General features: G+C 34.8%; 1 protein-coding gene across 3 annotated transcripts in view; it reads right to left on the bottom strand.

Moving 5' to 3' along the window:
• The window catches only part of AKT3 (AKT serine/threonine kinase 3), a 281329-nt gene that overhangs the window by 58620 nt on the left and 209298 nt on the right, over nt 1-13411 (bottom strand). For all 3 annotated transcript variants that reach the window (XR_003514899.1, XM_027564715.1, XM_027564716.1), the window contains one exon: nt 3709-3831. Coding sequence is in view for 2 of the 3 variants with exons in the window: in XM_027564715.1 (XP_027420516.1) it covers nt 3709-3831 (123 nt within the window). In the remaining variant the exon portion in view is untranslated. The remainder of the gene's footprint in view (nt 1-3708; nt 3832-13411) is intronic.

Raw genomic sequence — 13411 nt, 5'->3', positions numbered from 1 at the left:
TGCTTACTATTTGTATCAGACGGTTGTTTGTTCCCTAATAGTTCATACTTTGAGGAAACAAATATATTAGACATACATCCCAGAGTTTCCATTTTAAAAAGGCAACTTTTTTATGGAGTTGAACTGGACAAGAATTATTTGACAGAGGATCTTGATTCGGTAGGTTTTGAAATCTTTTTTCCTCTGTGCTTCGTGAACAAGAAATGACAGCAAGAAAATACTATGCTCTTTCTGCTCTTGCTGGTGCCTAGAATAAAATTAAACTCTTGCTATTAGAAAGTTTACAAGTTTTTAACTTCTAAGTTTTTAAAAGCTGTCTAATATACAATTCATATATCATATATTCTAATATCTAGCTATGTAAAATACACACACACACATATATATATTTTAGGTATCATTTTAATTAAATGGCTGACATTTTGTGATTAAGCAAAGGAATTATAATAGCAATTCCTAAGGGCTCTGACAACTATTGTAGCAACACAAACAAGTCCCTTCACCCACTCTTACAATCCCACTTTAGCACAGCTACATCAGTACCAAGACTGCCTCAGGCCCAAGAACACAGTGAGAAATTCCGCCCCTGCACCCTGCATATTCAGGTTTATTGGCATCAAAGTGCCAAATGTTGTGACCCGTATGAACTTAATGATCATGGGATTAGGACAGTGCATTAAAATGCCAAAAGGAAATCTTTGAACCTTCCTAAACTGGAAAAAGAATTCACAATATACAACAGCAGAGATCACACCTAGACTGGGGTTCCAGAGTTACTACATTTAAGAATTTCCTACACTTGAGGAATATAGCCCATTAGTCCATGTGAATGTTAGAGGTGGAAGGGATTCATAGCAGCAGTGGTTGAATATTTTTATAAAAGAGGGAATCCAGCGTAGTTAGAAGTGGGAGTTAGGGGATGTGTCTTCAATATACTTAAAACATTCCTTATTTTTGGCAGCTTTATTCAAATTTTAGATTTACAAAGATCGCCTAGAGTTAATCCAATGCATCCCCCCACCTAAAGTTCATTTCATTTCTAGAAAGGCTGACTGGTGTAATAAAAAGAACATTATACCTGGAGCTAGGACTCATGGAATCCAACAATCTTGACTATGTCACCAATTTAGTCCATTACTTACTAGGTTTCCAGTCTTCAGTGACCTTAGCTGTAAATTATGGGTCAGCTCTAAATTTCTACAACTGTACCTAAAGATCTCATTCTATCATGAAACAATATAGATATAAATAATACTTGTATAAATTCTGAATGTCTGACTTTTTATGTGATCCATTTTTCTTGGTGTAAATTCCATGGATCCTGTCCAATGCTACACATTTACTTAGACCTTTACATTAAGGTTATATTAAAACAGAAATAAATTTAGAGAGGAGAGGTCACTGAATTGTCTAGTAGTTTATGGCCTATTTATATGCTAACTACATGACTGGTATTCATATTGCAGGTTAATAAATTTAGTCTAATTTCATTATCAGAAAGGACAGAGCAATAAAACTCATTAAATGAGTGTCAATGTACTGATAAGTTGATCAATGAGAAATGATCAATGGAGATACTGACCAAAAATCATCCCAATAATATCATTCCTTTTCAATGCTATCAATCAAGTGAGCATTCTTTTCTTTGTTTCTTTAGACTAATTCTCTGAGCTGTAAGCATTTTGGATATATTACTAAGTACTTCAAAATTATTCTTCTTTTCTTAAATCCAGGAATTCCTCCCCCTTATCCCCATAATAGGATTCATAAAATATAAAGTGGCGGTTGGGGGACGGGGACGATCAGGCAGAAAAGAGCTAACTACTTCTAAGTAAAAATGGAAATAACATATAAGTTTTGTCATATCATATAATTAAATTCTTTTTTAAAAATTCAGATTCAAGACATTTAAACATTATAGGATTATTTGGCCATGCAGACATCAGATACAGGGATGCTGAATTCTGCTACTCCTGGCTACAAAAGCTATAGGCTAAAGACAATCCTACTGTTGATTTATATCCATCTCTGATCTATTTTGGCACTTAGTTGATCATCTCTGATATAGATACAGTATAATAATTTTTTCTAAAAATAGAATTTCATAGCTTATTTCATAAATAACATGTTAAGAAATGAGAAAATAATATAAAAACTGTAATGATGTTGTACAGACATACACACTATATTTCACTGTCATCATGTAAAGTAATATTTCTTGAGATAGTTACTTCTTAGGGATCATTCATAATACAGAGGTACATGATAGCAACATCTTGAAATAACTTAGACAATTGGTTAAGTAATTAGATAATTTAAGAATCACAGGTGTTTGAAAACAAGTGAGTGGGAGTGAGGGGTAACTGTGACTTTTCTCATGTGCTGTAATATGTAGATATATACCTCATTCCCTGGTGGTTCAGATGGTAAAAGAATCTGCGTGCAATGTGGGAGACCCGGGTTCGATCCCTGAGTTGGGAAGATGCCCTGGAGAAGGGAATGGCCACCCACTCCAGTATTCTTGCCTGGAGAATTCCATGGACAGAGGAGCCTGGACTACAGTCCATAGGGTCACAAAGAGTTGGGCGCGACTGAGCAACTAACACACATACTTCATTTCACACAAACAGCATTTCATAAAAGACTAATATAACTTCTATTTCTACATGTAGAATTATACTTTAAATGAACTCATGCTTGATAAATAAAGCAATTCTATGTCAGACTTTAATAGGTCAAGATTATCATATCATTTACTTTTTAAGAAAGTTAAGATGGTCACATTTAGAACCTGTTCAGTGTGTCAGGGTACAAATTTCCTTAATGTGGCCAATCTAAATGAAAACAGTGTCGTGAGAATTACTACTACCTTTTATGAGCTACTCCAAGGGTCAGCAAAATATGGCCTGGGGGCGAAATCTTGTCTACTGCTTGTTTTTATAATTAAAGTTTTACTGGAACACAGCCAGACATGCTCATGTTCCTACTGCCCTTGGCTGCCTTCATCCTGCAAAAGCAGCACTGAGGAGTCACAAAAGATACTGTAAGAGCAGCAATGCCTAAAATATGTACTATCTGGCCTTCACAGAAAGTCTGCTAGTTCCTGAGCTATTCTGAGGGTCTTGTCAGAAAGAAACTTAAGAGAAATAAAGTCATTATCACTGATAAAACAAACACAGTGCTTTTTAAAATGGAAACTAAATAAATTAATAAAAGGTTATATTAAAGTATTTCAGCTCTTTAAGCCCACTAAAAATTTAAAGTCAAAATCAAGTATTTTACTTCCCCTAAAATAAAATTAGAAAAAAAAAAAAGTTTATCATAATACATCACAGGATGCTAGAATATAATAATGAAATTGATTTTAAAATGTCATTTGCAAAGTGACTACACACTGAATCAAATGTTTAACATTACTCATTACACTAACAGAAGAGTGGAACTATTACTGGTAGATCGTTTTGATCAGAGCAGTCCAACAGAACTTATTTTGCATGTCAAAAACTTGGACAGAAAAAGAACTACACATTTACCAGTGAATGAAATTTCCTGTCAGATACAGTGAACCACATTCTTAAACAGTGGTGGTGGTGTTTTTTTTTTCCCCAACTAGATCTTCTTTTCTTCAAACTGTGTAACTTCGTAATTACCTTGTGTTTGTCCCTATAGCCTTTGGAGAAACAAACTCTGATTACTTTTCTTTTTTACCTTGAGATCACGGTACACAATCTTTCCGGAATGTAGATAGTCCAAGGCAGAGACAATTTCTGCACCATAGAAACGTGTGCGGTCCTCGGAGAACACCCGCTCTCTCGACAAATGGAAAAACAGCTGCAGGGTAAACAGCAGGGACAGGACTGTAATAATTACTGATTTAGTGGGGGAAATTAACACAAACATAAAACACCTCTCATCACCATATTGTGATGATAGATAGTGTACTCTCAGTGGACACTGAGCACTCTTAGACAGCAGCTGGCTTATCTTTTCCAGGTTTCCAAGGGGAGACTGAGAGCTGTTAAAATCAGCACTTTAATCAATATACCAATCTTGTTTAAGGCATTCTGTTTGCTACCCATTTAACCTTCAGTTACCAGAGGAAAAAGTATGCATCATCAGATTACATCTCCTCCTCCATATACTGTTGCTTCAACTCTTTCAAGGATTAGGTACTGAGACTTTATTAAAATAAATGAACCTAAGTAGAGATGCAACATTTCTACTTAATTATCTGATTCACACTTGATTTCAAAGAAAGGACTGCAGGTTTGTGGAACCTTATTTATATGAACTTGTTAAATTCTACAACTCTTGCTTCATCATGCTATCTCTAGGAATGATTTCAATGTTTAAATCAATGCTTTCTACAATGAGAAATTGTGAGGCTTTACATTTTCAATTTATTTTAGTAATGCCCAAAATGTACTGAGAAGCTCCCATTATTCCCTTAATAATTCTCAATGTATATTCTTCCAATTTCAACAATAATTACCTATGACACCAATCTTTTCACATGTAATCACTTAAAACGATAAGCCCATCCTTTTCCCATCAATCACCTAAAAAGATACTTGCACTCATCAGTCAACAAGTATTAAGTGCTCATTGTGGTCAAGCATCCAGCTCACGGTTTAGACAAGCTGTTTGTTTAAGGAACTGCCTGTCTCATCTCTCAGTTCAACCATGTATATGAGAAAGGAGCCAGTTCCATGCACTATGAATTGATTACTGACCTTTTTGTTGTACCGTTTCACTGTATTAGGAAATCCGTCATGAACAAGCAAAGAGTGTTTGCAGTGCTGAGTACATTGCCAGTATCACAATAGGTACTTAATACATGTCTTTGATTAAAAGTGATGAACCAGTCAGTGTATCCTTCATTGCAAGATCAGAAATGAACTATAACTTCACAGGGATTACTTCTACAAACTGCTTTTAACCAAGATTTTTTTCTCACACACCAAACCATAATTTAGGTAACAGAAAGCAGGTTCCTTATAGATTCCTTCTTCCCTTTTCCTGGAGAAGAAAATGGCAACCCACTCCAGTCCTCTTGCCTGGAAAATCCCATGGACAGAGGATCCTGGTAGGCTACAGTCCATGGGGTCGCAAAGAATCAAACATTACTGAGCGACTTCACTTTCTTTTCCCTTTCCCCTTTCCCACTTCCAACTCCACTTAAGAGTCTATCACTAAGATCAAAATTAATGCATAACCCATTCTCCCAATAAAGAGAAGAAGTTAATATCATGTAACTATTGCCAAAAAAGACTCATTCAGTGTTATAGTAAAATTAAAATATTTGGCAGTCTCTAAACTTTAATGTTCTCTACTATACTGTCATATTTCATCAAATCTAAGATGCCGCTGACTGTAACTTCACTAACATTTTATGTTAAGCCCAAGAAAGAAAAAAAATGATGTGAATTAAAACTATAACACATCACCATATATAAAAGGCCTTCTGATTGAAGAAATTATTCAATGTGTCTTACAAATGATCAAATATACTATGCCCCAAATCATACCAATGTATAACTGGTATGTTTATAAAGGTATGCATATAAGGGATATGCTTCAAAACTGATTCATCTTATATAGACAAATACATGCTATTAACGGGGTTTCCCTGGTGGCTCAGATGATAATGAATCTGCCTGCAATGCGGAAGACCCGGATTTGATCCCTGGGTCAGGAAGATCCCCTGGAGAAGGGAATGGATACCCACTCCAGTACTCTGGCCTAGAGAATTCCAGGGAAAGAGAAGCCTAGAAAGCTACAGTCCAGGGGGTCACAAAGAGTCAGACATGACTGAGCCACTAACACTTGCACTTTTCACTTCCTGCTATTAATACACTACTATTCAAACAAAGACAGGAAGTAGAAAGAAGCATGGATCGATCATCAGTAAAACCATTCTGAAATCCTTCTAGGGCCAAGTAATTTCTGTCATCCTTTAATACAAAATATGACTAATTTTGATGAAGAAACCCCTGTGATCTCTACGGTGATTTATGGCAGTCTTCTAATGAGATTAAAATAGTGGTTAGATTTCTAAACTTTCTTCATATAATGTCAAGCCTAGTACCCACTCATCTTCTATACAAAATATATAGATCCTCCCTAAATCAACATAATATATGCAGGCTTCTAGATCTTTATTTAGATCATAAATCTTCAATTTGTCTCCTAGCCAATTTCTGTAAAAATATCAGCTAAAAAAAAGCTACTTAAGGAGAAGAATCCTATTTATTTCTCAATCTGCTGTCCTCGGATGTCCATTCTTGCTACTTTATGGACTTTACTCTTTTCCAGAAGTCATGTATGGATGTGAGAGTTGGACCATAGAGAAAGCTGAGTGCCGAAGAATTGATGCTTTTGAACTGTGGTGTTGGAGAATTCTCTTGAAAGTCCCTTGGGCTGCAAAGAGATCCAACCAGTCTATCCTAAAGGATATCTATCCTGAATATTCATTGGAAGGACTGATGCTAAAGCTGAAACTCCAATACTTTGGCCACCTGATGTGAAGAACTGACTCATTGGAAAAGACCTTGATGATAGGAAAGGTTGAAGGTGGGAGGAGAAGGGAACAACAGAGGATGAAATGGTTGGATGGCATCACCAATTCGATGGACATGAGTTTGAGTAAGCTCCAGGAGTTGGTGATAGACAGGGCAGCCTGGCATGCTGCAGTCCATGGGGTCGCAAAGAGTAGGACACTGCTGAGTGACTGAACTGAACTTGTTAACATAACCAATGACCTTCGGTTCTGGAGTTTAGAATATCAATTATTATCCCCACCACAATATAGTATAGTAAGTGCACATAGTAGGTAATTAATAAATGCATATGGAAGGAATTAACTCTAAAGAAAAAAAAACAGTAATGGTAAAGAAACAGCAAGCAGGGAGTGCACAGAGCTGAAGAACAAAGATACCCATTCATGACAATGACAGAACTTAAGCAAAAAAAAAAAAAAAAAAAAGATGAGGTCAGACTGTTTAGGACCTGGACTTCCACGATATGGTTTAGAGATTAATTCTGTAGATAAAGAGTGTCGAAGACATTTGGGTCAAAAATTAGCATAATTTTAACAGACAACTCTGGCAGCAAGGAGAGAATTAATTTAAAATCTGAGGGACTTCCCTGGTGGTTCAGTGGCTAAGGCTGTGCACTCCCAATGCAGGGAGCCCGAGTTCATTCTCTGGTCAGGGAACTAGATCCCACACATCACAACTAAAGACCCAAACACTGCAACTAAGACCCAGCACAGCCAAACAAATAAATATTTTAAAAAGAAAAAAAAAAAAAACAAAACCTGAGACTAGTCAGATAAACAATTGTTCACAAAGTGCAACAAAAGTTACTAAACACCAATTCAGTGCTGTAAAAAGCTGCAGACACAATGGAGGAAATTGTATCAATCTGAAAGAATGTAACTATTTGGTTAGAAAAACCAGACATATACAATTACATTAAAAATACATAGTTTTTTTTTATTTTATTTTATTTTATTTTTAAACTTTACATAATTGTATTAGTTTTGCCAAATAAAAATACATAGTTTTAAAATTGCACACTTTAAGAAGTGAGTAAGTGTCTTTGGTAGTATAACAAGTTACCTTTGAGCTGCTAAGAGCTTCTGAGAAACCTTAATTAGAGCAGCAGTAACAGACATTTCAATAGAGTCAATATCCCAGGGGGGATTAGCATGCACCATTTGGGCAAAGGCAGGAAGTGCTTCGAGGTTTCCAGCAGTGTGTTTGTTGCCTTGTTGCCAGGAGTGTAAAGGAAAAGAATGGGGCTGGGAACAGAGGGGCAACGGATTTCATCTTGACCTGTTGACATTTAAATAAGAACTATAGCACAGTTCAGGACTATGGGATCAAATGGTATAGAGATAAATAAGAGTCAGGATACTGTTAACATCAAGGAAGCAAAATTGTTGTTTTTCAGTCGCCGAGTCATGTCAGACTCTTTGCAACTCCATGGACTGCAGCATGCCAGGCCTCCCTGTTTCTCAGGATCCCCTAGAGTTTGCCCAAGTTCATGTCCATTGAATTGGTGATGACAGTCTGATGCTGGGAAGCAAGATACAGCCCAGAAATTCAGTAGAAACTGAAACAGAGTTAAGGTCAGAATTTTAGAGTATCACTACAGGGGTAAGGGCAGGGAAAAGAGGCAGAATAGGTATTAAGATAGAGTCCTAAAAGAAATACAAAAGAAAAAATATATGATACTTGGAGAATAAAGGATACAAAAATTTCACCAAGAAAATTAACATTCACCAGACAAAGGAATTGGGTCATCTGTTATCTTTCAGGGAAGGGATGTCACACTTAGGTGGGCCAAGAAGAGAATATGAACTAGAAATGGTACATGACTCCTTTAGAAAAAAAGAATGAGATGAGCCAAGGTGTTACTACAACAGATTTTTTCTCAATACATAAATGCTTTCAAGAAAACTTTTGCCTGAAGAAATGACAGATGCTATGAAGCTACAATTTATATGGAACAGGCACATATCTAGAGAAAAACATGATCCGAAAGGATACACGCACCCCTATGCTCACCACAGCACTGCTGACAACAGCCAAGACACAGAAGCAACCTGAACATCCACTGACAGAGGAGAGGATAAAGAAGACGTGGAACACAGCTCAGCCACTAAAGAGTGAAATAATGCCATTTGCGGCAACACAGATAGACCTACAGAGCGTCATACTAAGTGAACTCAGTCAGTCAGTGAAGAACAGAGGCTGTATGACACCCCATATATGCGGAATCGAAAAGGAAATGATACAAATGAATTTACCTACAAAACAGGAAGACTCAGACTTAGTAAATGAACTTTAGATTGCCAGGGGGAAGGGATAGTTAGGGACTTTGGGAAGGTCATGTACACACTGCTATATTTAAAATGCATAACCAACAAGGACCTATTGTATAGCACATGTCTGCTCAATGTTATGTGTAGACTGGATGGGAGGAGGGTTGGGGGAGAACGGGTACATGTGTACGCACGGCTGAGTCCCTCCACTGTTCACCTGAAACTATCACAACAGTGTTAATGGGCTCTACCCCAACATAAATAAAGGGTTACAGTTTGGGGGAAAAAAGATATACCAGTGATATCAGGCAGCCAGAACAGGTTACTTTATAAAAAGTTAAAATATGGTGAAGTTGATAATTATATATGATAAAGTGTATGGGAAAAATGACCATTTAATAAATGGTGCCCCAATATTTACTTAACTTTGGAGAAAAGTAAAATTTGATTTTCACTTCACATCATAACAAAATTAATTTCATGTAATTTATAAACTAGAGAATATGAACCAATAGTTTCCTGATCTCAGGACACAAGAGGAAACAGAATCATAAAAGGAGGAACTGGTAGAATTAACTACATGAAATAACAAAATTATAAATTGAATATTTACAACAAATATTATAGTGTATATGCATAATATATAGAGAAATCATATTAAACAACACTAAAACATAAGGGGAAAAAAGAGAAAGGGCAAAGACAACATAAGAGGAATACAAATTATTATAGTATGTGAAAATATACTACTTTATAATAATCAATGAAGTAGAGATAAAACATATGAAACAATTTAACACTTCGAGAAGTATCATTACCAGTGAAAGTGTGAAGAGATACACACTGGTAGCTAGAATGCAAACATAAACCCATTGTAGGACAACTGGCAATAGATATCAAACTAATTTTTTAAATACAGTTGTTCCTCTTAAAATTTCCTTAAAAAAAAAAAGGCAATGAAGAAATCTTCTACACAAGGATATTCTTGCACAGTATATATGACAAAAATGTGAAAACAGACTTTCAATCATGTTGAACATTTTTTAAATTAGATTTTTTTTAATCTAACACAACAAAATAAATTTTAGATGTAACTGACAGCTAAATATAAAATATGAAACTAATTTTAAAAAGCAAAAAATAAAAAGTTCATGGGACTAGACTTACCCTTTTGCCTGAAGCAACTAAACACAAATATTAGAAGGAATAAATGAAAATTGAGAAAAATACACAACAGAACTCTTTAGATAGTGGACAACAGGCAGTACAAGATGATGATCCCCGTGCAAACAAAAGAGGTGAGTCCTAAAATCGCCTGCTTTCTGTCTGGAGGCATTTTCTAGAATGTCATACAGTAAAGAACATACCAAGCATAACACAGATGTCTCCACTGCTGGAGAAACACGTATCATATTTGGAGGTGGGTGAGATGGGTGAGGTGGGTAGCATTAGCAGGACAGAATACCAGTAGGAAGAAGCTGTACAATGCACACAGTTGTCTGCATCTGATACCAAGTTACCCACGTACAAGAATAAGCAGAGGAGTAGGGATCTGTATGCCAAATGATTCCCAGACCTGAGAGACATTCCATTTCTAATCAGTCATTAGAATGTCATTATTGAACACAGAGGCATTCAATAGATACTTCAAAGGAGTCAGAGTAAAAGCTAAACCTACATTAACAAAGCTAACAAACAAGACTGTAGAATATCATATTTGTAAAAAACTACTCTCCAGAATAAGATATAATACTCTTTGAAGGAAGGCAATACAATCTAAACATTTAATGTAAAATTCAAAGTATCTAGTATCCAATCAACAGTTACTAGACAAGAAAAGATGCAGGAAAATATGATGTATCACCAACAAAAAAATTTGTCATTAGATATAGACTTTAAAAAATAACAGGAAATGATGGAATTAACATACAGAACTTTAAAGAAGCATATGAACATAAACAAGAGATAATGGAAATAGAAGATAAAGAGATATAGAGATAAAGAGATATATATAGAGAGATATAGAGATATATATAAAGAGATATAGAGATAAAGATAAAGAGAAATAGAAATAAATAGGACTTTTAAAGATGAAACATGTAATACCTGAATAAAAATTTTATTAGATGGGATAAACAACAGATTAGACACTGCAAGAGAAAAGACCAATGAACATGAAATTATAGCAGAAGAAAACTATATGAACTGTACCTAAAAAAACAAACAAAAAAAAGAATCTTAGTGACTTGTTGGATAATATCCAGCAGTCTAACATGTAAATAATACCAGATCCTGAAAGAGAGAGGGAGACATCTGCAAAAAAAGCCTGAATTTTTCTAAACTAGGAAAAAAAAGATAAATGCACAAAGTATTCCAATGAAACCCAATGAGATGAAAACTCATAATCATGCATGAATACTAAGAACAAAACCAACATAACCAGTCAGATCACAGTAAAACTGCTGAAAAACTAGTGATAAACAGAAAATCTTTAAAAAATTCTGAAGGGGAAAGAACAATACACAGCAAATAGGAGACTTGTCAGAAACTGTGAAGACAGAACAATGGAAAAACATGTTCAAATTGTTAAAAGAAAAAAAAAAAATCCCATATCCTAAAATCCCACATCCAGTGGAAATATCTATAGAGTATAAAGGTTAGAGACTTTGTTTTGACCATGACTGAGTAACAGATAACAGTTTATACTCCCTTCTTAAACAATTAGGAAAACATATAAAAAAAATAAAACAAGGATATCCATACATTAAGTATTATATTTCAAGGTACACTGACCCCAAAGAAAAAGGAAACAAGAAAAAGGAAACAATTAACGGTTGTTCAAGGAACCATATAGAATGCGACACAGGGAGGAGAAATCAAAAAGAACTTGTGGGATCCTTGAACTATGAATAGAGATTTCAGAGACTGGGGAGACCAAAGTGGCTATAATTCATGAGACAGAGAACCACAGAAAGGAGAGCTCCACGGACCTGCAATGAATTGCCTTGAGTCTTACTAATCAGCACATGTATATAAGGAAAATTCTGAGGTCAGGGAAAGAGCCATTGGAAAGAATCAGGTGAAAAAAAAAACCACAGCTCATAGAGCTAAAAATACTTTTTGTTTTCACCAGGCAAAATGGAAAAACTTCTTAAGAAATGCGGCACCCAGTGGAGTCCTTGAACACACTGCCTCTGTAGTGCAGCAGCGTTAGTGTTAGAGGAAAGGCCACACACATGTGTCAAACTGCTTTTTGATAAAGGTGTCAAGATCATTCAATGGGACTTTTCAACAAAAGATGCTGGAATAAGCAGATATCCACAGAAGACTTAAAAAAAAAAAAAGAATCTCAATTCTTAGCTTACAGCATTCATGAAAATAAAACAGATCATAAAACTAAAAGTGGTAGGTACAACTATAAAAGTTATAAAAGGAAATACAGGAGAAAATATTTGTGATCCAGGATAGACAAAGATTTCTTTTTCTTTTTGACAAAGATTTCTTAAACAATATTTTTTTAAAAAAGACAAACTGATAAACTGGATTTCAAAATTTAAAACTCCTGTTGCTCAAAAATATCACTGAAACAATGAAAAGGCAAGGTACAGTCTATGATTTCCTTAAATGTGACACCATATGTCTTCTTCATGCCATTTACTAATTACATAGCACAGTAGCTTGTAGCATGCAGTCAGTAAATAGCAATAAATAAATAAAATATTTTATCAATTGAACTGAAATAACTTTCTGACTTTTCTACAATGAATATGCATTATTGTTACTTTCATAATGGGGAAAATCATATAAAGATTTCCATTAAAATACTATTGATTCTTTTAGCAATTTAGGCTTTTGACAATTTTTTGTTGGCAGAAGCTCAGGACAAAGAGGAAGACTATACAAGTACTATATAGTTTTGCATCCTCAGCAACAAGCCTAGTATGTGGGCACATTATATGCTTAATAAATGTACTGCAGAGAATAAAGTTAAATTCAAAAATCCTTTCCAAAGAATTATTTCTAAGAAAAATAAGGCTTAAAGTTTTAAAGGCAAAGTGGTTTTTATTAGAAACATTAAAAATACCACAACTAAATAATCTTGTTTTTGTTTAAAAAAAAAAATGAACTGTTTGCTCTTCAAGCAAGGAGCACATCTTCAGAAGTTGGCTTTCTTTAGCAATGACTACATGTTTTTTTGTTGTGTTTTGTGCTTAATAATGCTGTGAAAATACAGTAATGCAGATAGACTGTTTTAATGATTTAAATAAACAAGTCAAGATTTCATCACAAACCCAGAATGCTTATCTTGAAAACAAATTACTATATTTTGAAAACTATGCAAAAAACTTTCAAAAAAACAAACATCTAAATTTAAACAATATCCTGAGAATTATCAATGCAATCTAAGACTTTAAACCAAACTATTTTTCTTGCAACTATTTTTAGTCAATCTTTTGTAATGGCAAAATGTTGGTTAATAGAGAAAATAACAAAATATGTTCAATACAAGTCAATAATTTCAATGATTACATTCATTATCATAATATTGATGAGCTCAGGACCTGAATACTCTAAAGACAA

The sequence above is a fragment of the Bos indicus x Bos taurus genome, chromosome 16 (assembly GCF_003369695.1).
Source record: "Bos indicus x Bos taurus breed Angus x Brahman F1 hybrid chromosome 16, Bos_hybrid_MaternalHap_v2.0, whole genome shotgun sequence".
Taxonomy (NCBI): Eukaryota; Metazoa; Chordata; class Mammalia; order Artiodactyla; family Bovidae; genus Bos; species Bos indicus x Bos taurus.
The sequence above is the reverse complement of the archived record's forward strand: the minus strand, read 5'-3'. Positions and strand labels throughout refer to the sequence as shown.